Genomic DNA, 26,709 nt, shown 5'->3' with positions numbered 1-26,709 from the left:
TGCAGTAAGGAACATATTCATGATTCAAAAATAATCTAATCCAACTTGATCTTCATTTTACAGAGGAAGAAATTGTGGGGCCAAATAAAGGAAGTAGTTTATCCAAGTTTGTAGACTGTTAGTTCTGGGTCTAGAAGAGGCTTCAGAAACCATTGATTCCAGCTCCCTATTTTGTAGATGGAGAAACCCAGAGAAGTGAAATGATTTATGCAGCTCTTTCCCTTATACTACATAGGTAGCAATTAGCTCAGTGGGGCATTACACCCAATTCCACTTGATTCCAATTCCCATTCTCTTTCTATTTTATTAGGCTGCTTGCCTCTCTTGAGTTTTCATTCATCAAAAGAAAAAAGTCACTTATGTTCAGCTGTTTTTATCAATGACCTTTATAATGGACTATATTTTTGTTGCTGCAGGATATTACCTTAATTTCTTGCCAACTGTAAGGAAGACATCAAAGAGCATTTTTCACTTGTGAAAATTGCAAAACCCTTCAGCCCTCAGTTGTGTAAACAAAACCATGCTGAAGAGAGCCAGCTTGTGACTCCCTCCTCCATCCAATCCTGAGCTGCTGGGCTGCCTTTCTGTTCGCTCTTCCCCCTTGGCAGACACACTCAGAATCAGGGGACTCAGATGACTGGCTCTACTTTTTAAGAGCTTAAGAAGCAGATTTCTTAAATCCTGGCATTTCCTGTTGTGAGGCTTCTCAGCCTCTGTGCACGCACTGAGTGGGCCCTTTTTCATTGCTAAAGCACAGAGGGAAAATGTAACTACCTCCTAGATTTAAGGAAGAGAAAAGAGAAAAGAGAATGCATACTATGAGTGTGTTTCCCTTCTGAACATCTTTTTTATTAGGAATCTAGCAAACATAAACATTTAAATATGGAGAAAAGAAAAGAGTCCATATGAAACTTATATGTGAGATATGTGTAGCATATATGGGCATGTATATGAAACATTAAAATAATGTGTTGACATATTAGTATATTGTGATAGTGTATTGCCATACTATCATATCAGATATATTAATATGTTAACATATATTAATATGTTGTATTAGTATGTTTTACATAATGCTCATATGTGTAACATTAAGATAATATATTTAACATCTTAATATGTTCACATATAAATACATAAATCACATAAATTAAATGTAATATGAGAACGTTTATGTATAATTTAGGTTTTCTTATAGTACATGTTAAGATTTCAGAGTAGTGGCAAAACTGCCCTGAAAAATGAGTCCCCTTCCAAACTGCCTTTTAAAATTATTCATTTGCACTCCTTTATTTTTTATTTTTGCATTGCCATAATTATATAGAAACTCCCATTCCATCAACTCCAGTAAAAGCTATCTTTTATGAAGATTATGTGGGCAGCTAGGTGGTGCAATGGATAGATCACTGAGGCTGAAATCAGAAAGACCTAAAGGTTCAAATATAATATCAGACTTCTATTAACTTGTGACCCTGAGAAACTTAATCCTGTTTGCCTCAGTTTCCTCATCTGTAAAATGAGCTAGAGAAGGAAATGGCAAACCACTCCAGTGTCTTGCCAAGAAAACCCTAGGGTCATGATGAATCAGACATAACTGAAGTGACTAAACCCCAATCTCAGAGTCCTCTCTCTTGCTTTAAGATAATTCAAACACCATCTTCTGCATCACCCTCCTAATTCCCCAAAATGCCCTTCCTTCTAAACTACATTTCATTTTACTAATTTCATAGATTTATATTTCTTCACTTCATACATATGCTACATACATGTACACGTATCAGATTCCACTCTTCCCTTCCTATTTGTATGTGTCTTGTGAATAGTTACATTTTTATCCCTCTGACATAATGTAGTCTAACACATAATTATTTATTTAATCTAATAAAAATGTAATCATATAATATATAAATGTAATTAATGTAATATAAATATAATAAATAATTGGTTGTTGATTGACAATTTGCAGTATATACATAATAATAGCAATAATATCAGTAGGTCAAAGTGTGTACAAAGTTTAGGAGCTTTAATGTATTGTATCTCTATCATGTTTAGAAAATTCACTGATGCATCACTTGTACACTGGTTAATTTTACTCCCTCCTTCCCTTCCCCCCATGCTACCAATGACTGCCATTTTCCTCTTCTAGCATTTATATACCCCAAATCTTTTTCTTCTCCCTCTATATTGTCTCACTTGGTGCCTTGCTGGTTTCAATGAGTTCAATTCCCATCTTTATGCATCTCTATCATCAGCCAGGAGCTACAGATCCATTCCCTAGCCTCTCCCAAGCTCCATTATGCATACCCTACCCCCTTTTTCCTCTTCCGCAAAGGATCTTGCCACATACTTTACTGAGAATAACTAAAGGCAATATAAATAGTTTTTTTTAAATAAATTCAAGATATGTGTTTAAATTCAAACATATCTGGATGACTTCAGGTATATTGTCTTTTACTTATGGGCATAAAACACAATATCTCTACTTAAAACAGAAAAATGATTGGAGTTTACAACAATGATATAAATAGTAAATAATTTACTTTACACACACCATAAAACATAGATGCGCCTTGCCTTCTTACTTCATTTTGTCCCACACAGAGATATTGCCTTACTTCCTCAAGAAAATACTAGAAAATTCAGAGCTTCATCTTTTTGCAGGACGAAGAAGAGGATGGATTACCTAAGAAAAAGTGGCCAACAGTAGATGCTTCTTATTATGGCGGTCGAGGAGTTGGAGGCATTAAGAGGATGGAGGTCAGTATAAACTTTTTCACACAGGTATCCTTGTATAACAAGTTGACTTTTCCAGAGGGATTCATAAGATTCTACCCGTAAATAAAAGACCTAGAATGATAGGATCTCAGAAGTTTGAGGTTCTGAAAAGCATGTGTGTGCAGAAAAATTCTCCATGATACTTTATGCAGATGTGTAGAAAGGAGTTTATTGTACGTCCTTTAAGGATAAACATGGTCTATAATCTATGTCATATTGCTTGCCATCTTGAGGAAAGGGGAAGTAGAGAAGGGAGGTAGAAAAAAACTGGAAATCAAAATCTTACAAAATGAATGTTGAGAACTATCTTTATATGTAATTGGAATAATAAAATACAATTTAAAAAATTTTAAAGATAAACATGGTCACAAAAATTTAAATGCACAATAGGTTCAGGTAAGAAAAAAGTTTGGGGGGAAATAACTTGGACATTGATTAGATCAATAGTTTTAGTTTGCTTCCCAAAAAAGTAGTAGAAAATGCACTAAATTTGGAAAATAAGAATCTGGGTTAAGGACAAGTCACTTAATCTACGTGGGCCTCACTTTTCTTATCTGAGAGGATTAGAGGATCTATATGACCTCTTCATAGCTCTACTTTCCATGGCCTGTAAATTGGATTTTCACTAGATTTTCTAAATGCATACTTACAAAAGGTATGGTTATACATTCTCAAGATTTGAGTCCTCACCTTTATACTACATGACATATCTAGTATAATAAAAGGAGCACCAGAAATCATCACAACAATGAACTAATCTTAGATGTGCCAACAAACTAGCTGTGTGATGTCTCTGAAGCTCTGTTTCTTTTTCTCTAAATCTAGCTACATTTTCTCTGAGGTCCCTTGTTGTGCTGAGTGGTTGGTTTGTAGGATTATATTATTTGATTAAGTCCAAGTATAATTTAGTTCCTGATGACATAGAAAACTAATAGATCATGGAGATACAAGGGGTATTGAAGATTATTTAGTTCAATCTTCTCAGAAAAAGGAAATGATTTGCCACAAATCACTCATCTGGTAAGAAGTAAACTGAGAACTCTTATCATGATATCATTTCTCAGAAAATATCAAATTATCAAGTAAATGTGGCAAAAGGCAAAATAGTAAAAATAGCCACAGGCTACACTTGTTTTGAGTGTGATATGAAAAGCCTAGATTGTATGGAGACCCACCTAGACACAGTAATTTCTATTAAGATTAATACATTTGAGCTATATTGGTCATGGTCTGGTAGTTGACTCCAGTATCAGTTGTTATTGTTATTGAATAACAACAATACTTAACTTTAAAAAAAAATGGATGTTTTGGGGGTTTTTGCCTCCTGCTATCTCTAAGTGGCGGACTATCTCTATGTATAGATTGTTTTTATCTATACCCCTTTAAGATTTACAAGGTGTTTTCCATACAAAAGTGTTATTGTGTGGAAAACATATAGTACTCATATTATTTCCCCATTTTGTAGAAGAGGAAATTAGAGAAATAAAATGACTTGTTTGTGATCTCCCAAGCAGTAAAAATGTCAGAGAGCAGTTAGACCTAGAACTGACTAATTCCAAGACTTTTTCCATAAGGAGTAGACTGACATGTTACCATTCATCTGCTGGACCAGTTCCTTTATCCCCATAACAAGAAGCTTCTAAAGGCAATGTTTGGCCATTTCTGATTCCTTTTTAAGGTTCGATGGGGAGAAAAGGGATCTACAGAAGAAGGAGCCAAGCTAGAGAAGGCCAAGAATGCCCGCGTCAAGATGCCAGAGCAGGAGTATGAATTCCCTGAGCCTCGAAATCTCAACAACAACTTACGCAGGGCTTCTTCTACAAGGAAGTGGTATTCGCCAATAAAGGTACTATTTCAATTAATAAATAGTACAGAAATAAGAACAATTATGGCTGTTTCATTGGTCCCAGAGCTCTGTCTCTTATGGTGACATGGAAACATTTTATGGAGAGGTGCCTTTCATGACATCAGCCTTAAGGTTAAAAATTTGTGACAAATAGCTTTCATTTATTTGCCCATTATGGATCTACTAGTCAATAAGTCAATAATCATTTATAATTATTGCTAATTGTCATTATATATAATAACCACTAATTATTAGAGAATTGTAATCACAAATTTTATAGCATAACAATATAATATAATAATGCATTATATTATATTATAAATGTTGTGTTATAATATTTATAGATATTAGAGTAATATTTATAATAAAAATTATTATTTCTTTGTTATTATTGACATCATTGTTTATAAAATGTACATGACATTAATAGTGGAAACAGCATCTGTATAATAGGAAATAAAAGTCTCATGTTACTCTGTCTCAGTCAGATCATCTCTAGTCCTAGTCATACAACGGAGAGGTAGAAAACACCTTAGATATCATCACCCCCTCATTTTCCATGTGAGGAAAATGAGGCTTACCTAGAGAAGAAAAGGACTCACTCAAGGTCACATTGTTATGAAATAGCAGAACTGGGATTTGACTCTAAAATCTCTGACTTTAGGGCATGTTCCCTTTCTAACAAACCATGATTAAGTTTTATTCTGGACATTGGCAAGAAAGAGCACATCCAAAGCAGGCTTCCAGAATGATAAGAAAAATTCAAAACCATTCCATTTAACAATGGATGGGCAGAAAGAAATAGATATATTTAACATAGAAAAGAGAAGACTCAGGGGAGGATATGATCCCTCTCTTCATTCTTTTGCAAGTTATTACACACATAAAAGGAAACAAGTTTATTGTATTGCGCCAAATAAAGTGGTTTTACTTTTGTCCTTACTACCTAGTGTCTAGCCCAATACCTGTCCCTTAGTAGACAATTCATAAATGCTGTTGATTGACAAATTGAGTTGTCTTGACTTGGGTGTGAATTAGATTTAAATGAAGTAAAGCTACACAAAGTCATTAGTCTCACTCTCTCCTCCAGAGTCATAGAAGTTCAATGGCAAGACAAAAGTGAAAACAACTGGCAATGGCCCAGGATGAAGTGTCCTTTCTAAATTAAGATCTTTCTCATAAATCTGTTTGTCTGAGGCTGTGCCCAATCAATGACTAAAGACTAGGTAAGAATCAAGAAGAGATAAAGTAGAGGCAATGAGTATGAACACTAATTTCTAAGAGTATGATTCAGAAGGGGAGGAGAGATAGAGTCTGCTGGCCTGAGGGAATAAAAAAGACTGACTCTTAAATGGTTCTCAGGAAAGCTTGAATTCTGACAATTATACCAATTTAGTTGTTCTCTGGACTTCCCTCCATCACGACTTTGGTTTGGTTTGGAGTAATGGAGAGGAAAGCTTAATATATATCAGATATATCAAAGGCCTTTATGGTGCCCAAGTAGTGATTATGAAGAATAAGTTTTCTGCGCAAAACATGACTCTTCCCAGATTAGAGTACTATAATGAAATGTCCCTGACCCCACCCAATCTTTTGCATTTTTTCATTTTAATTTCTCCAAATCTACTTCTGTCCTGTTGTATCTTTTCTGTGAGCATGAGAGGGTAGGCAAGTAGAGCATACAAAGGGTAATTTGTGCACACATTCCTAAGGATGTCAAGATAAGTTAATAACATAAAAGTTATATCATACCCATCACAAAAGTCAAAGAAACAGTAGTTTTGGAATCAAAGGACCTGTATTTGAATTCAATCTTTGCCATTTACTTCCTATGTAATAATTTCTCTGGAACTCAGTTTCCATTCCCCTAAAAGTGAGAGTTTTGAACTAGATGATCTCAAAGGCCTCTTCCAAGTCTAAGATTTCATGCCAAGATATACTCTCTTCATTTCTCTACTCTTTAGAATCTAGTTTTATTCAGAATTTACTAACTTGTATCCTCTCCCATTGAAAACTTTGCCTCATCCCCTTAGTTGTTGGTGCTTATTCCTTTCTCCTTAGATTAAATTGTATATTCTTTCTTGTTTCCTTTTAGTATACCCCTAGTGACATGTAAGGTCTTAAAAGACAAGGATTGCTTTTTTGTTCTCTCTTTGTATTCCCAGAATCTAGCACAATGCCTTGTAGCAATTATTCAGCAACTGCTTGTTGGATTGAATTGAATTGGATATTCTCCACAATGATGAAATCACAGTTTCAGACCAAAAGTAAAATGAAATTCAAAATGCAGCAGGAGAGAGTGGAAAGAATGCTAAGCTTGAATTTGGGCCATGTGTTTATGAATTCTAGCTTTGCCATTTATTAGTTACATAACCATGGTTGATTCATGTAACCTCTTTGAGCCTCAATCTCCTCATCTATAAAATGGAGGTAATGGTAACTGCTCTGCCAATCCATAGATTTGTTATGATAAAAGCATTTTATGAATCTTAAAATGTACAAGAGAAGTAATAGGAGATAACACGTCACAAAAATCCAAAGGACCCAGTATCATGAAGGAAAGGGGATGGCCAAATGGTGTCTAATGATATACAGTGGTCAATAAAGTTAAAGGCTGATAAAGTCCATTGAATTTAGTAATTAAGAAATTGATATGTTTGAAAAAGATTGCTTAAAGTGATGAGGTCAGAAGCCGGATTTCTAGGTACTGATAAATGAGTGAAAGAATACAACCAAAAATATGAACAACTTTTCCCATAAGTTTGCCTATAAAAAGAAAGAAAGGCATAGTAGGGGATGGTAGAACTAAAGAGAAGTCTCCTAAAAATGAGGGAAATAAGGATGTTTGTAAACAGTAGGAAAAGAGGCAGTGGATAAGGAATTAAGTGGGGAGGAGAAATAATAAAAGAGAAATTCCTGGAGGATCTGGAAAGGAATTAAGGGAATAAGTACAGATACTTATAATGAAAAAATAGGCCACCTCATCTTCTAATACTGTAACCCAAAACAGGAGAGGTCAGGAAGAATAAGGGTAAAGGTTGAAGTGACAAAGGGTGGGAGATTATGATGGTCATATTTTTTTAGAAAGTATAAGGCAAAAGTTCTCCCTGCTAATACAGATCTCAGCTTCTTTATGCCTCCTATGCTTTAGTAAATAGTCTTCATGACTTTTTGAGACCAAAAAAAGCCATCATATGGTAGCCAACATTCTACTGATAAAATCTCTCTGCACTTGACAAGAGTGGATTTTCTGGAGATGACACAGAATTCTTAAAGACTATATTAGTACTGCATATGCTCTGGTTATCAAGCTGGAAAAATTTTTAGTAGAGCCCAGTATCATATCATGCATGTTGGACCTGAGAAGCACCTTAGTATTGATAGACACAGCCTAAAAAAATCTAGATTTCTTTACCTAGATTCATGAAATATATTTCAGGGAAAGTAAAAATGTTAAGATATATTGCATGTTAAAAGAAAAAAAAGACAGACTCCATCATGTTCTCTTGGTAGCTCATAAGTCATTAAGGGAACTGGAATTTATAATATTTTTTTAAGTTTCATTTTAAAGTATTTAAGGCATTGAACTCTACTTTTACACTTTTACCATTCCAACCTTTGTAATTTTTTTAATAACATGACCAGGAAGTTTTCCCTTGATGTTGGCTTGAATTTTCCTTTTCTCAGCTTTTCCCCAGCCCCACTTCATTTATAACACGCCATGTATCTGATTAAAGAGAGGCAACTCATTCCCTCTAGGTTTAAAGCAATGCCCAAGTATATGGTCATCCAGTAGATTAAAACCAGGAGAATACTGAATTTAATAAAAATCAATTTGTGATGTTTCCCCCTTCCAACTAAATGTAATATGAATGACAAAAAAAAAAAAGTTGATTTGCTACTTAGGACAGGCTATTTATTAGAGACACAACTAATCACTGCTTACTTGTTAATACAGATTCTGTAAAATTCTCTCATCTGATTTTCCCTATATTCTATCTATGTTACCAATATGTTATCTCTATGAATTTACAAAGGCATTAGCCTCATTTTCAGAGTCTTGCATATGAATGGCTACAGTAGATGCTCCATATTAAGATGATGTTGAACCCACCATGGAAACTGAAATGTTGGCAGATAGGGCTGCAAAAGCCCAACACATTTTCTCCCCTCTCCAGCAACATATTAGTACAGTGCCAACTCATAACAAAAGAAAGAATCCACATTCTTTCAAATGTTCAACAAGTTCATAACTTCGTACTGTAATTTTGCCAATGAAGAGGAAAAATCAGTCAGAACAATTGACCATATATTATTATTAAATTCATATTTTAACTAATAGCTATAGGCCAAAGCCCTGCTCCTACACTACCGCATATCTTTAAAATGTAGGATTAATTCCACTTTCCACCAAGAAAAATTGACAATCTGAAAGTTAGGAAAAAAGCTATGGTCTGCAGAGACTCAAAGCACCAGTAAATGTGAGCCAATGTATTCCAAGATATCCACTGATAACTGAAGAAGCATTTCATTTTTAGTCTCATCATGGTGTAAGGGGCAAAGGAATAAACATGGCATTAGGAAAACCTTGACTCTAGTTCTGGTTCCATCATTGATTGATTGACTTGCCCAAGATTATACACAAATATTTATTTAGTCAAGGAACCACAAAAAATGTCATATAATTAGAGCAACTCAATACTAAATTATTGAAACAACTAATTGATAGTCAAAAAGAAACAAGAACAACATCAATGACATCACTACTGCTTTAAATAATTTTATTCATGATTTTAACCAGTGAAAATTAAATGCCTCACCATGGAGATCAAAACAGTCCAGAAAGCACCTTGATAGGATGTTCATCATACTTGTCAAGCAGACAGAGAAAGCTTCCAAAGGCAATAATAGGTTAAAAGGTTAACTCAATTGTAAAATTCTATAAAGAAACAGGGAAGAATTATTTTATAAACCAAAGAACAACAATGGATCTTAAAGAAAACTTAATGAAATATCCATCTAACTATTCAAAGTCATCCCAAGGTCATTTAAGTACAAAAATAGAAAACAAACAAATATTAAGATAATTTTCAAAAGACAATGGAACCATTACATTCAGACCCTAACATCAATCTTAGATGTGCTTATTGGACTAAAGAGTTGAACTAAATTGCACTAAAGAGAAAATTGGGAAGATACGCATAGATAAAATTATAGAGAAGATATCCATGCTAGAAGTGACACAGTTATGAATGTGATATGGGGTAGGTATACAAAACATTTGAAGGAGGAGAAAAAGCAAAAGATATTTTTAAAAAATCAAACTTCATTAAGATCCATAAAAGGCAACTGAGAAAATATCAATAATGACCAACCTATAATATAAGCGAACTCTACTATCTATACATAGATTGATGAAAGTAAGAAGGATCTAAGTTCAAATCTGGTCTCAGACACTTAATACTTCCTAGCAGTGTGACCCTATGCAAGTCACTTAACCCCAATTGCCTCAGCAAAAAATAAAAAAATAAAAAGAAAGGTAGATTAATAAAAGTGATATATCCTCAAGTTCAGGTTATCCTTGATAAGGGAAGAAGCAGGCTTTTGCAATTGATAGAGCAATGGACCATATCATTATTACTTCACAATTGGTTAATGATATAGATTACTATTGATTATTTTTAAAAGTATTTGAGCCAGTAAACAAAATGCCGCATAAAAAGTTTTTTTTTTTTCCAACAAGGTTTCATTTCATCTATACGTTGAAGATTCCTTCAATGATATGACAGAAATGACCCTGTTCAGTGGTCTTCTGATCATAATTATCAAGTTTGGGAATGAAACAAGAAAATATTTACTCACCAAAAGGGTCTTCTTCTGTGATGTAGGAAATTTAGCAGAAAATCAACTTCAAAAAGGCATTTTCTGTGGATGACAAAAGTGCTCACAAAATGCTTTTATTTGTGGATGACATTGTGCTGATTGCATCAAGACCCAAAACATTGCCCAACCTCCTGAAAGGGATCTATAAAAAATATAACTCAAAAGGAGTTTCACCTGCCATTCACACAGAAAAGATCAAGTAAATGAAAGCTATCTATGGTCCAGATAACAAGTTTTATTTGGATGAATACACTGTAGAACTTAACTATCAATATACACATATACACATAAATGATAATTGTGTATTTGATGGACAGTACAGATATATACTTTGGGTCTGGAATTGAACAAAAGGAAGAGAGGGGACTGATTTCCCTTCAGAAAATTACAAACCTTCTTTAAAATGATTCCATTTGTCTCATGGAAAAAATGACCCATCTTTTTTATTATTTGTCATTTTATATTTGTGAAGCTGATATTTATATTTAGATATATGTTATTATTAATATTTCACATTTATATTTAACCCTATTGACTATCATCTTAGACATTTGTGCAGGGTTCAAGTATCACCTCTAACACATACTGGATTTGTGAACCTAAGTAAATCTCTCAATCTCTAAATGCCTTAGACCAGTGATATCAAAAGATCAGCCTGCTGGCAACATACCTGAGTGCCTCCTGGTCAGATAAAAATGTAATTGGGAAAAATCTAAGAAAATAAAAATACAATAAAACTTAGATAATGTTATTTTGTAGTTTATTAGGAAAATATGCAACCAACAGGGATCCATTTCTTTTTGAGACAACTCTCTGACTATAATTTTCAGAGAAAGTGGTGACCTGCATCTAGAAGAAGGAATTTCCTCACCTAAAAGGATACTCTATCAGGGAAATGATAGAACTAGTCACTATCATAAACATTTAATTAACTACTCTACAGACCAAATGTGGAAAATTATACTGAAAGAAGTATCAAACCCTTAAGGAATTCTGAAATTCTTTCAAAATACTACTAAATGCTTCTGGAAGTTCCCCATTAAGAGAGAACAGAGACAGTATACTTAGCAAGGAAAGGTTCAACTTTAAAAAGCTAAACACTATTTAATAAGTATGTTGCAGAATCACAGACCATGAGATATAAGTGAGGGAGATTTCTGAGATGAATTATTTTAATTCTCCTTTTAAAGATGATGAAACCAAGGAAAGAAAATGACCTTTTCAAAATGACATAGCAAATTAGTGGCAAAGTCTAGAGTTTTTTAGCAGGATACATTTCCAATATATGATGTTGTCATTATGTTATGCTTCCCAGTTCCCTTTCTTTTCACTGCCATGATAGTCTGTCTGAATTCTGAAGACCTAGATCAAAATTGTGGCACTTTCTGCCTCTTTGATCCTGGAAAAATCATCTAATCTTGTTAGGTCTCAGTTTCCTCATTTGTAAAATGAGTAAAAAGGATTAAATAAGATCTTGGGTTTCTTCCATTTCCTAAGTAAACACATATACACACACATATGAGAAGCAGTGAAGTGGTGCAGTAGATAGATGCTGGCCCTGGAATGTAGTAGACCTCTGAGTTCAAATCCAACATCAGATCCTGAGTGACTCTAGACAATTACTTAACCTTGCTTGCCTCTGTTTACTCATCCATATGAGCTGGAGAAGAAAATGATCAAACACTCCAATATCTTTGCCAAGAAAACCCCAAAGGGGGTTCTAAAGAGCTGGACATGACTGAAAAATTAACAGCAACAAAACAGTATTTATATATACAGAAAAATAACTATTCTGAATCAGACTTTCTGAAACAATATCTTTAAATTATTTCCGGATTCAAAATGTATAGATCCACAAGTTTAGAAATGCATTGCCCTAAATAGCACAAGGAAAATTGAGTGCAGGAAATACTTGCAATTTTAGCAGATTCTTCTGATTTACTTTCAAAACTATGCCAAGTAGTATATTTGACCAGTCTGAATCTGGTCATGACCTATTGAATTCCTTTTCATCTTTCAAAATCTAGTTTAACTGCTACCTTATTGTAAGGTAGCCTAGACTGTGTCTGGGGCATTTAAAAAATATGTGGCAGGATTTCTTCTAATCCCTCTATGAAGAAATGCAAAATGCTGCCAACCCCTGGGATGTAGTAGCTTATTAGTATGGCTGAAGAGAAATTAGAATTTGTAGCTATTTGCCAAAAGGGCCTAAGGACATAGGATTATGAAAGAATTGCCAGCCTATTGAAAGATTTATATTCCTCAATAGCTACTGGTTATTGAAATTCATTGAAGCCTAGCACCTAAGCAATAAATTGGTCATTAAAAAAAAGCTTAATGTTGAGGTAGGTTTTGAAAGATGAAAAGAAATTTAATAGTTCAAGAAAAGGGGACAAAGAAAGCATAGGGGAAAATAAAACAAAGTTGAGGAAATTTATAAGGAATATATCCATACATATATAAGTATAAGCAAAGGTGAGAAAGTAAGTTTAGAATGAGAAACAGTATAGTCAAGTTTTGGTACATGATATGCGAATAATATAAGAAAAAGGTGGCAAAAGAAAGTAGTACAACATTGAGAAGAAGCTTTTAAATGTCAGGTTAAAGAGTTTGAAAGGAGACAATGGAATATAGCAGATCAGTACCCTCAAAATCAGAAAACAGGTTAAAATCCCAGCTCTAATACCAACTATAAATGGCCTTGGGGTAAGTCCATTCAGTTTTTTGATCCTTTTTGAATTTCATCTGAAAAAAAATATTAGAGTAGGACAAGATGATATTTAAGTTTTAATTGTCATTTCTCATGAGTTTAATTATAAATCTGTATGTAGATGATTCTCTCTGTCATCCCCATATATCTAATCAGTTGCCAAATATTGCCATTTCTTCCAATGCAACATTTCCCACATCCAGCTCCCTTTTCTCTTTATAATCATATTATAGTCATGACCTCTTGCCTTGCTTATTGCCATGGCCCCTTCATTGGTCTTCCTACAATAAGTCTCTCCCTACTTTCATCCACCCTCCCTAAAACTGCTAAAATAATGTTCTTTAAACTGAAATATGACTATTTTGCTCTGGGGATTCCCTACTGCCTCTAGAAAAGAAAAAGAAAAAAAAATTCCTCCCTTTTTTTATTTTTAGAAGCCACTGAAAACTCAATACCTAATTTTTGTTCATTCTGAATGCAGATTCATTCTGCAGATTCATAAGCCAGAGAAGGCAGTTTAAGCTCTCAGAACCAAGACTACAGAAAGCCTGGAAGAAAAACTAACCTAGCCCCAAGTGAAGGAGATAAGATTTCCAAGGAGACAATAAAGGATTTGGACTTTAACTCCTGATGCATTCAGGGTGATTACTTTGAACTGAAACTAAGGCTGCCTCCAGAAACTCCCCAAGAAACCTGCTTCCAGAGAAGATTATATTTTAGAGAAGAATATTACACCCTCTCTCCTTAACTAGCTTGTATTTATTTTGAATTTAGATGTATATGTGTACATATGCATAATATTATGCACATATGTGTATAATATTATATAGACGGCTATATAATAGTACACACATACATGTGCATATATATAAATATACATTCACATGTTTCCCTGGTAGAAAGTAAACTACTTCAAAGTGGGGATTTTTCATTAATTTTAAAACTAATGATAGTTCCCCCTGTCCTTAACTAGCTTGTATTTATTTTGAATTTATATATATATATATATATGTGTGTGTATACATATGTGCATAATGTTATGCACACATATGTACAATATTATATAGACAGCTATATAATAGCACACACATATTGTACATATACACATACATGTCTTCCTGATAGAAAGTAAACTACAAAGTGGGGATTTTTTCATTAATTATAAAACTAGTGTCCAATACAAAGGTAGCACAGTGTCTAATCACTTTCAGCTATAATATTCTATGCTTCCAAGAAAAGAGCATTCTCTTCTTAGACTGATGAATGAATGAAAATTGTTCATTAAACAATTCCTCTGTATCATTGTGCCAAACACTGGGAATGCAAATACAAAAAGACAGTTCCTGCCCAGGAGAAGTTTACATTCTAATAAGAGAGACAGTACATAAAAGTAGGTGGGGAAACGTGTTTTGACTTGGAAAGGAATAGAGATGACACCTGTTCAAGGAGGACTGGCACCTCTAGTGTTAGGGATTGCCAAACTCTTTTCAGGGCTATTTGTCTACCTTTCACCCAATTCTCCCTTGTAGATCCAAGAAGTTACAGCATTCATAGCAATCATGAACCAACTATGGAGACAGACTAAACCAAGTTGAGAGTAATTGATAGACCCTATCAGTGAATTAGAGGGTTATCTACCCCAAGCATGTGAATACTTCCCCCAGTGAATGGCTGGATGGGAACAATTTGTTCCAGTGATCATAAACAGGGCTGAAGAAAACACTGTGGACACTTAGAGCTTGACCAAGCTTGACCAAACATTGAAGATGCCCAAAATTATCTCTCCCAAGCCATAAATAGTTATCTTGACTTTGTTCTGCCACTGGACTTCAGTGAGTCTGGAAGAGTAAGTGAGGCTGATGACTTTGTGTAACTCTGCCTCACTTAAATCCAATTTGCTCACAAGTCAAGACATTACTTGTGATGTCATTGGTCTTCTTCAAAAATGAAGGACAAGCAAAAGGGATGCTAAGTAGAGTCATAGGAGAGTACAATGAAAAAATTTCAAAAATAGTGGCAGACTTAATTTCATTACTATTATTAATATTTTATTTTTTCTAATTACATATAAAAATGATTTTAAATATAGTGTTTTTATCCAAGTTCCGAATTTTTCTCTCCCCTCTTTATTGAGAAGAGAAGAAAATTTATATTTGTTATACATGTATAGACTTCATTACTATTTTATTGCAAGAGATGAAAAGTCTCTTTCCTGGAGGGAGCATGTTGGGAAATATATACAAAAAGTAGCAGAGTAAATGGCAAGGAAATGTACTGAATGGAAAATCAGATGGAATGTGAAGCATGGTCTGAGGTCTGGGTTTGCCTAGATATAGTGAGCCACATGCACTCACACAAACACTCTAGGCAGGAGAGCAAAAGCCCCAAAACAATGGTTTAAAAGCTGAGTGTCTTAAGTCATTTCAGGTCATGGTCTCAAGAGATCTGGCTGTACAGAGGCAACAGAAGCAGAATAAATGGCAAATAAATGATTGAGGAGATAGTGGACAGTCCAAAGGAATCTGATGCATTACTGTTACACTTTGACTTCTGGAGATGATAAAACTTGATTACACTTCAGCTCCCATGATAGAAGCTACAATGGATCTTAGGGCTCCTTGGAAAATTTCCCAGCCATTTCAGGGAAATCCAGCTTAAGACTATGCATGCCAGGAAAAAGTTTGTAGCCATCAGCATTGGTGACATTATGGTGATGTCAGAAGTTGAAAGGATAGCAAAAAGTACTTTTTCTGAAGTATCTCTGAAATTTCTTGTAATGATAGAAATTGGTAGAGTCTTAAACAACATTTCAGAAAAGTCCCCTTCCTCTTGGTTAATTATAAAATAAACACTATTCCCTCTTCAATGCAGCTGAATATTTATAGCAGTGAAAAGAGGAAAAGGAGACATTTGTTAGAGGCTACCTTTCTAGCCCTGACTAATTTATTCTCCATTACCTTTTTTGCATTTTCCCTATTAAAATAAGAGTCCCATAAGCAACCAATTTAGAACAAGTGTGTGAGTGCCTACAAGTTGAGAAAGTTAACGAACATTGGTATTATATGCACTATTTCAAAGACAGGTTTTTCTAAAGGACCTTTGATAATACTCACTAATTTATTTTGATGAATTTTTAAAAACCCTATTAATTGAAAAATTGACACTCTAAATTTTCTCCATTATGACTATTGCCTCTGACTTTGGGGAGCCCTCAATCTCTAGGTCCTCAAACTGTCCAGGACCTATTTCAACATAAACTATCATCCCCAAAGCAATTCAAGTTACCACTTTTCTAACCATTCACAAAAGTAAAAGAAAAGACTGAATTCAATTCAATAAGCACTTATTTAGCACCTACTATACACAAGGAATTATATATTCATCTGAGTTAGTTTGTTGCTGCACATTTAATCTAGGAAATTGCACCTCCAATTATTCCTCATGTAGTAATTATTTATGAACTTGTAGATGTTGTATAAAGTATACTAAGCCTAAAAAAAAAAAAAAAAAAGAGGAGAGATTCTTGCCACTCAACACTCTGAGTGATCTTAGACAAATCACTTCTTTAACATCTCAGTCTCCTCATTCATAAAATGAAGGAGTCAGAATAAATGATCTCTAAAATTTCTTCTAGTTTGGACATTCTGTGACTCTGTGACCTATGGGCTCTCTGAGTCTGGTTTCTTGCCTTGTAAATGTGTTAGACACTATGATCTATAAGATCTATCATCATACACCAGGCATTTTTACTGGGTATGCTTCAGGATTAGAACACTCTCCCTCCTCATTACAATCTCTTGGCTTCTCTGACTTCCTCCAAATCTCAGGCAATGAATGAATGAATGAATATAAATTTTTGAAAAATAAAAAAAATTCCTCCCTTCTATAGAAAGCTTTTCTAGATCCACTTTTATGTTATCACTTTCCCTCTGTTTAGTTTCTCCAATTCATCTTATATTTAGCTTGTATAGTTTTCTGTCTCCTCCATTAGACTGTGAGCTCTCAGAGAAAAGGGATTTTTTTTCACCTTCCTTTGTAACTTTAACCCTTAGCATCTGGAACATGCTAAGTACTTAATAAATGCTTATTGAAAGATTAAAAGGGAAGTACAAAACTAGGGGGGGAAATCTTTATATCCAGTGTTTCCAGTAAAGATCTCATTTCTAAAATATATAATGAACTGTGTCAAATTTATAAGAATACAAGTCATTACCCAATTGATAAATGGTCAAAGAATATGGATAGACAATTTTCAAATGAAGAAATCAAAGCCATTGCTAATCACAATATAATTGGAAAAATAAATCTATTAAATGAATGTATATACTTAAAAATATTTATGCTTAATGTTCCATATATATATGATATATTATATATGTTATATAGTGCAATTTTTTGCTATTAGAAATTTAAAACTACATCAGGATAGAGACACTATATGTGTCTATACATAGAGATAAACATACACATGTAAGTGTACATCAAAAAGTACTCTAAATCACTATTTGCAGATTAAAACTACTCTGAGGTATCACCTTATACCTATCAGACTGGCTAAGATAACAGGAAAAGATAATAATAAATGTTGGAGGGAATGGAAATGTAGTGTATTAATGCATTGTTGGAGTTATGAAATGATGCAACCATTCTGGAGACTACCCAGGAGCTATTCCCAAAGGGCTATAAAATTGTGTATACATTTTAACCCAGCAATGCCACTACTGGGTCTATATCCCAAGGAAATCATAAAGGAGGGGAAAGGAATCATGTGCAAAAATGTTTGTAGTAGCTTTTTTTATGTTAACAAAAAATTGGAAAATGAGTAAATGTCCATCCATTGGGGAATGGCTGAATAAATTGTGGTGTATGAAGATAATGGAATATTATTGTTCTGTAAAAATGATGAACAAATGCTCTAAAGTTACCCATACATATAACCTGTAAATAAAAGGCTATTAAATAAAAAAAAAATGGTGAACAAGCTGATTTTAGAAAGGCCTGGGAAGATTTACATGAGCTAATGCTAAGTAAAACAAGCAGAATCAGGAATACATTATATACAATAACAGAAAGGATATGCAATGATCAGCTATGAAAGATTAGGTTCTTCTCAGTGGTTCAGTGATCTAAAGCAATGCCAATAGACTTTGGACAGAAAATGTCATCTATAGCCATTAAAAGAACTATGGAAATTAAATGTAAATCAATACATGGTATGCTCACTTCTTTTTTTCTGGGGTTTTTTTCCTCTGCCATTTTTTCCCTTTTGTTCTGATTTTTCTCTCCCAACATTATTCATAAAGCAATGTGTATTAAAAGTAAATAATTTTTTAAAAATTTTTAAAAATAAAAATAAAATGAATAATTTTTGACAATTGATGGGTCTTCCAACTCTAACATTCTGTGACTTATGACTTCACCTTATATAAGAAGCCCTTTACAAGCCTCCTTAATCCTAGTTCCTATTGATTATCTTCAATTTATCCTGTGTCTATTTTATTTGTGCATAAGCCATGTTGTCATCCCAATTAGACTGTGAACTTCTTAAAAGCCATTTTTGTCATTCTTTGTATTCCACAGTTCTCAGCATAGGGCTTGGCACATAGTGAGCAGTCAAAAAATGCTTATCAGCTGACTGATAAGTTGCTCCAGTGCTTCTCCTTAGGGAGTTTCCTCATTTTTAAATAAAGGGAACTGTTTTCAGTGGTTTAAAAAAGAATTCCTTCTACCTCATTGCTGTGATTCTATGTCCATTTGCTTTTAACAATCTTCATAATAAAATATATTTTATCTATTATCACTAGCAATTCAACAGAGTAGAGGAAGGGAACAAGAAACATTGAACCTTTCTGTTTCTTCATGAAAAAAGACAGCATCATCCGCAACTTAAGTTGTTAGTCCAGTGCATTCCCCATCACAGAAGAAAAATGCCTGGAGTTTCATATACAGGAGTCATTAATTATGTGTCAACACATTTGTTCTCTTCATAGGGAAAACTTGATGCCTTCTGTGTCCTGATACGGAAAGGTTATGACCGGGTGTCAGTGATGCGCCCGCAGCCTGGTGATACGGTAAGATTGTATGACGATGGTCATTCTACTATGTATTTATGTGCCTTCATATAAGCATACAAATATACATTCTCAACATCTTTCTCAAGCAATAACAAGGCATACTCTAGATACGTACATACATATATATATATATATGAATGCATCTGTATATGCATCTATATACATATTATGTATACTTTTATCTCTCTATATATAAACATATATATACTTTTATATGCTTGATAATTTCCATTGTGCTGTATCAACTATCAAACAAAAATATCCTGATTCCACAAGGACATTTTGCTTTCTCTTTTGAGTGACTCCAACAAAAATTGAGGGATGGGAGGGGTGCTAAGTGTCTTAGGATTTGAGATGGCTATCACATGGATAAAATCAGTATTATACTGTACAAATATGAATAGGAAAGTTGAATTAATGCTGATGACATTATTCCCAATCACTATACCAAGTTTTCACATATTTATAAACTATAAAAATGCTGAAATTTCCAATCCAATTTTCTATATGAGTGATGTTAAACTATGGTGTGCTTTAGAGATGTTTCCCTGAGAATTTATTTTCTCACTCTGCACTTTGAGTTGTCTGAACTAGAAATAATATAATGCATTGAAGCATACAAGTAGATCTTTTGAAGTTCAAAGAAATTTGTGTGCCAAGTATCCTAGCAATGAAGAAGCATTCATATTGTTGACTTGGGCAGAACTGTGCCCAAGCATTGAGTGTATGTTGCAGAAGCAAGTATAAATATAAGGAAATTTTTCTGAATAATTAAAGCTGTTCCAAAATGGGACAGTTGGTGGCACAGTGGATAAGGCTCTGGGCTTGGAGTCAGAAAGTTGTTTAGTCATTTCTTTTGTGTCTGGTTCTTCATGATCCCAGTTGAGGTTTTCTTGGCAAAGACAATAGATTGGTTTGCCATTTTCTTCTTCAGTTCATTTTACAAATGAGGAAACTGATGCAAACAGGGTGAAGTGACTTGCCCAGGGTTACATAGCTTGCAGTTGTCTGAGACTGAATTTGAACTCATGAAAATGAGTCTTCTATTTCAAACCTGGTGCTCTATCCAAGTACCAGCTACTTCCTAGCTATGTGACCTTGGGCAAACCACCAAATTCAGAGAAGGAAATGGCCAACCACTCCAGTATCTTTGCCAAGAAAACCTCATGGACAAATTTACAGGGTCACAAAGAATCAGACATGTCTGAAATAGCTGAACAGCAATGAAGTTGAATATTCAAGTTGGGAAAGTAGTGAGTCTGAAAGTCTTCAAACAGGTGTTGGATGATCCTATATCAGAAATATTGAAGAGAATACATTCCTGTGCAGGTTCGGATGGACTGGATTAGATGTTCTTTTTGAGGTCCCATAATAATGTTTGATTCTAAAACTCATCTTCACTCTGGTTTTGATTCTCATTGCTTGCAAATAACTATTTAAAAAAAAAGATCTGGACATCTTTCTTTTTGCCTCACCCAATTGAGATAGCATGGTTCAGTGGAAAGCATGCTGAACTTGGAATGCCAGACCCAAATTGAAACCCTGGCATTGCCATTTGCTATATGAGTGTGACTTTGGATAAGTCAGCCTCTCTGGATCTGTGTCTTAATCCATAAAATGAAAGGATTTCACCAAATGACTTCTAAAATTCTAACTCTAGATTCTATGAACTTGTGGTGACAATGGATAATGTTTGTGATGCCCCTCTATTGCTACTTTAAGAATTTTGAGGAATAGCTTTGGTGTCCACCAATGTATTCAGAAGCTGCCAACTTGTATCCTATGATACACGATGTCTGCTAGGCAAGAATGAGACTGTTGCATATCATGAACTAGTAGCAACTTATATGATTAAAAAAAAGTGTAACTTTCAAGAAGGAAGGATGTGAGATACAAAATGATGACTTACAGTAAGATACAATTCGGAAATTTCAGAATTCTATTTTTTACAGAAAGCAGGTATCAGACATGTTGGAGATTCAAAAATGAGAATTGTTTGACTGCAAGAGAATAAAATTAGTTAAAGAAAAGCTATTTTTGGAAATATGTTTTGCATGACTACATGTTATAAAGTACATCAAATTGTTTGCCTTCTCAAGGAGGGGGAAAAAAGAGGGAAGAATGGAAAAAATTTATAACTCAAAAAATTTTTTTAAATGAATGTTGAAAAAAACAAAGCTATCTGAATCATTTAGCAATAGAGTGGGAGTTTGTAGAATTTCTTTTATTAAGTAAATATATACATTCAACATATATTTGCTCTCTGAATTAAATGAAGTATTTGTTGATGTCCCAATTGGGGAAAAATAACTGGACATGCAACATAGAATAGTGGGTAGAAAGTCATTCTCAGTGCCTTAAAGATGTCAGTTCAAGTGCCTGCTTCTAATATCTACTTGGTTATGTAACTACAAATAAACTATTTAACCTCAAAGTACCATGATCAATTCCACACAATTTTAAATTAAAAGTTTTTGACATACATTGGTGGAGAGACCTTCCCTAGTGAGAGTTCATCTATGCTGATGAAGTCTCACATCCAGACTTTAAAAAAAAAATGAATGTGTATAGGGCTGGTAGAGATGCTATAGGAAGAATTTCTATTCAGGTAAATTTTAGAATAGATGATCATACAAATACACACACACAACACACATGCATGCATATATGTTTGTATAAAATTATTCTCTCTATATATATATATCTATATATACATGTTTATTAATTTTTCTCTAGATGAAGATAGCTTCTTTCTTCATATGTCCTTTATAATTAATTTAGGTATTTATAATAAATAAAATGACTTATTTACTTAAAGTCATTTTAAAACAATATTTTTATTACTGCATACAATATTCTCTTGGTTCTGCTCACTTCATTTTTCATCATTTTGTACAAGTCTTTCCATGTTTTTCTAAGATTGTTGTGCTTATCATTTCTTGTAGCACAATATTATTCCATCACAATCATATATCACAATTTGTTCAGCCAATTCCCTACTGGGTGACATTCCTGCAGTTTCCAGTTCTTTGTCACCACAAAGATAGCTGCTATAAATATTTTAAAACATATCTGTTCTTTTCCTTTTTTTCTAATCATCTCTGGAAATAAACCTAGTAGGTGGTACTGTTGGATCAAAGTATAGTCAGTTTAATAAATCTTTAGGCATAATTTCAAAATGGTTGAATTCATTCACAATTCCACCAATAGTGAATGTCCTTTAACATTTGTCATTTTCTGCTTCAATCATTTTATCCAATCTGATAGATATAAACTAATACATCAAAGTTTTTTAAATTTTCATTTCTCTAATCAAGAATGATTTAGAGCATTTTTCCTATATGACTATATATTGTTTTGATTTCTTGCTTTTTAAGATTCCATTTGTATGCTAAAGGCCAATGAAAGATCTTTAAGATATGTGGTCCATGAAATATATATATTTTTAATACTATTTGTCATATAGGCCATGGAAGATGGAGAGGGAGGGATATTTGGAATAATTATGGTCTTGTAAGAAACAGAAAATATAAATATTTACATTAAAAACTCAAGAAGAATCAGATTGAAATAACTGAACAATGCAAATAAACTGCCTCTGTCTCTAGTTTTTTAGTCTTTTATAAACGTAGGCCATTTTTTCATCTATTTTCTTGTCAGTGACATATTCTCTCAGATGAGGAAAACAAAATCCAATGAAAAAACAATATGGATCATATTTTCATTAGTATTCCTAAACTATATCAAAAGGCAGAGTTTTAGAGTAAAATAAAGCATTTCATGTTTGTACTATAATTATGGAACCAAACACTGAACATGGCTGTTATTAATATTTCTTTATCACAAAAAAGTAAACTAGAGCCTCCCAAAGCTTTTCTTTTCTCTACCCTCCCCACCTTCTTTTCAGGGTTAGTAACTATTCGGTGACTCCCAGCAGAGTTTGGAGGAGGAGGAGTTCCTAATATTTATAGTAACTTATCAACTATCTCAATAAAAAGAATATAGTTTAAAAATTGAATAAAATCATATATAATAGGAAGAAAATTATATTCATCTTCAACCCATAGTTTTTTTTTTTCTGATTTACAAGCATAATATGAGAAACTTTGAAAAATCATTTTGATGGAAATATACCTAGGTATACACAATTATACATATGTTATTCCCTTAATTTACTAGTTTAATTTTTTGTTGGTTCTTTACTTTGAACCTACAATTCAATTGGTGTGGGGAAATCTCATTGTGGAAAGCCCTTCTACTAATGCACATACATATTGCATCTATAACTTCCTTTTTTTTTTTTGTCTAAAGAAATGAGAGTGTAACATATGCCCTTTGTCATCATATGTGTTAAAGGCAGGATTTGAACCCAGTTCTTCTGACTGCAAAGTTAGCCCTTTATCCACTTTTCCACTGCCTCCACAATCTAAATATCCATCCAAAAAGACAATGACTTTTGCATCTGAATCTCAGTTCTGCTCTTTACTCCTTGTGACTTTGGGCAAGTCATTATAGATAAGTCAATATAACTCAGAGAATGACATTGACTTTTAATAATTCCTACCTCCCTTTGCAATTGTTCAAAAAATAATCCCTCAATCATGTATTATAGGATTTTGACAGTAAAGGAAAATTCACTGATCTTTCATGTGTTTTCCAAGCCTACTTTCTATCATAACTAAATTTGCTAAAAGGAGGAAAAAGATAAGTAAACTTTAATAAAAAAAAAAATAATAATAGCAATCACATCTTCTTTGCTGCTTCCTTTTCAGTTCTCTATTTGATTTGCGATCATATCAGATTTTATTGCCTTTTTTAGTTTGGAAAAACCCCCTTTTTTGTAGTAAGATGAGTTGTTGAGTCATTTTAGTTGTGTGCAAGGCTCTTCATGACTCCATTTGGGGTTTTCTTGGCAAAGATAAAGGAATACTTTGCCATTTTCTTCTCCAGTTATTTTACAAATAAGAAAACTGAGGCAAACAGGGTTAAATGGCTTACATAGCACCATACAGCTAGTAAATGTCTGAGGCTGTATTTGAATTCATGTCTTCCTAACTCCAGGCATGGCATGCTATCCACTGCAGCACCTAGTTACCCACATATGAAGTAAATAGCAATTCAATTCTGGTAGGAAGGTAGAAACAGATAAGCTGATAAGGAAATGCCTCAAGTAGGAGGTAAATTTGAATTTGCTTCTGTAAGGTAGAAGTGAGAAAGTGGTACCTTCCAGGCCTGGGGAAAGATAGAATCTGACATGGGAAACAATAATTTGGTGACTTTGGCTGAAACGTAAAGTATTTTAAAGGGAGTCATGGGCCATAAACATGGAAAGGTGGAGTTGGATCCAAATTACAAGGAGCTTCAGATGATAAACAAAAGAATTTGGATTTTACCATTGGTGGAAATAAGAGCTGCTACAGATGTTCCAACAGGAAAATGAAATGGTCACTTTGGACAGTAGGAATATCACTTTGGCAGTCATAGTTAGGACAGGGTGGAGAAGGGAGAGACTTAAGGTATGACTTCAGTAAGAAGTCTTTTGCAATAGTCCAGGCAAGAAATAATAAGAGCCAGATCTACCAAAGTGATTGTATAAGTAGAGAGAAAAGAACAAACATGAAAAATGTTACAAAGGCAGAATAGATAAGACTTAAAAAATAATTGCATTTAGAAAATGATGAAGAGTAAAAATGTGAGGGTGACTGAAATTTTAATCCTGTGTGATTTGTGGATGGTGTCTTCAATAGCAATAATGCAGTTAGAAAGAAGAATGGGTTTGGAGGAAAAGACTCTGACTTTTGTTTCCATATGTTGAATTTGAGATACTTGCAGAACTCATGATTAAAAATGATCAAAAGGTAGTTGGTGATGTGAGAACAGAGTCCAGGAGAAATTGTACTGGATACAATTAGACATTTTTGGTCTAATCCATTTATATAGAAAGAAATTTATCAATGAAAGCTGATGAGATCACCATAAAAGAAGAAGATATAGGGAGAGAAAAGAAGAGAGCCTTGGGGTACACTTGAATAAATGGTATAAGAGGAATGACAATTCTGCAAAAGAATTCTAGAAGCAGTCTGACAAATAGAAGTAGAACCAAAAAAAAGAAAAAAAAAGAAGAAGGAAAGAAAGAAAATTCACCAAAACCCAAGGAAGATAATATCAAGAGAAGGTGGTTAACAGTTTGAAATGCTGCATAGAGATCAAGAAGAGAAATTCAAAAAGGGTCATTGGATCTGGTAACTAAATGATGATCGAGATCTTTGCAGAGAAGTTCTACTTGAATGATAAGGCCAAAAGCCAGAGTACAACAAAGTGAGAAGTAAGAAGAGAGGATTTTGAAGTAGTGAGTATAAATATAGAGAAGAGATATAGGACAAAAACTTGGGGATTTGGGAAGTCAAGTGAAAGGTTCTTCTGTCTTGTTTTAAAGCATGAGGGAGACTTTTCATGTTCATAAAAATCAGGGAAAGAAAAAAGAATAGTGATGAGAAAAACAGGAAGTGAGGTCAGATCAGGGATGATGTCTTGGGAAACTGCTATCAGGTAGAGGGACTTTTGATCCTGGTAAATTTGAACAAAATTTAGGAAGAGTGAAGCACAGGAGGAGATGGAATCTGCCCACAGACAGATATAAAAATTTAATATTCCTTGAAAACAGAAATAACTTTTGTATTTAAAATGAGATCAAGGTGATATTTCAGTTCTCTCCCAGCCTTAAATTCTTAGACCTCAGCATGCATATGATGTATTCAGCAATGGAAAGACTTACATAACTTAAATGAACTGATATTGAGTGGAATGAGCAGAATCAAGAGAACATTGTACACAGTAACAAAAACATTAAGCGATGGTCAACTGTGATGGACTTTGTCTCTTCTTGACAATTTAGTGACTCAAGGCAATTCCAATAGATTTGGAATGGAAAATGCCATCCACATCCAGAGAAAGAGCTATGGAGAGTAAATATGAATCAAAGCATAATATTTTCATTTTTATCTTGTTTGCTTGTTTTCTTTTCTTTTTTTGGTCTGATTTTTATTTCACAACATGACAAATATGGAAATATGTTTAAAATACTTGCACATATTTAACCTATATCAGATTACTTGCTAACTTGGGAAGGGGTAAAATAAGGGAAAGGGAGAGAAAAATTTGGAAAACAAAGTCTTAGCAAAAACAAATGTTGAATTTACATGTACTTGAAAAATAAAAGCTATTTAAATTTTTTTTTTAAGTTTCATTCAGGGGGAAAAAAATATGTTAGGCATATACCTAAAACTTACCTTCTGCCTGATCAAAAGGGAAGGAAACTCTGGGCCATATTATCGGCAAACATTTCAGTTCAGCAAACATTTATGAAATATCTGTTTCATAATATGTATAAAGCAGAATCAAGATGGCCTATAGTATAG

General features: G+C 33.8%; 1 protein-coding gene across 5 annotated transcripts in view; it reads left to right on the top strand.

Annotated features, from left to right (window-relative positions):
- The window catches only part of ANTXR1 (ANTXR cell adhesion molecule 1), a 277,518-nt gene that overhangs the window by 191,404 nt on the left and 59,405 nt on the right, over window positions 1–26,709 (top strand). For all 5 annotated transcript variants that reach the window (XM_012539935.3, XM_031950625.1, XM_031950622.1 and 2 more), the window contains exons 15-17: window positions 2,665–2,760; window positions 4,457–4,624; window positions 19,208–19,288. In XM_012539935.3, coding sequence (XP_012395389.1) covers window positions 2,665–2,760; window positions 4,457–4,624; window positions 19,208–19,288 — 345 coding nt within the window. The remainder of the gene's footprint in view (window positions 1–2,664; window positions 2,761–4,456; window positions 4,625–19,207; window positions 19,289–26,709) is intronic.

The sequence above is a fragment of the Sarcophilus harrisii genome, chromosome 2 (genome assembly GCF_902635505.1).
Source record: "Sarcophilus harrisii chromosome 2, mSarHar1.11, whole genome shotgun sequence".
Classification (NCBI taxonomy): domain Eukaryota; kingdom Metazoa; phylum Chordata; class Mammalia; order Dasyuromorphia; family Dasyuridae; genus Sarcophilus; species Sarcophilus harrisii.
This window is presented reverse-complemented; position numbering and strand designations above follow the sequence as displayed.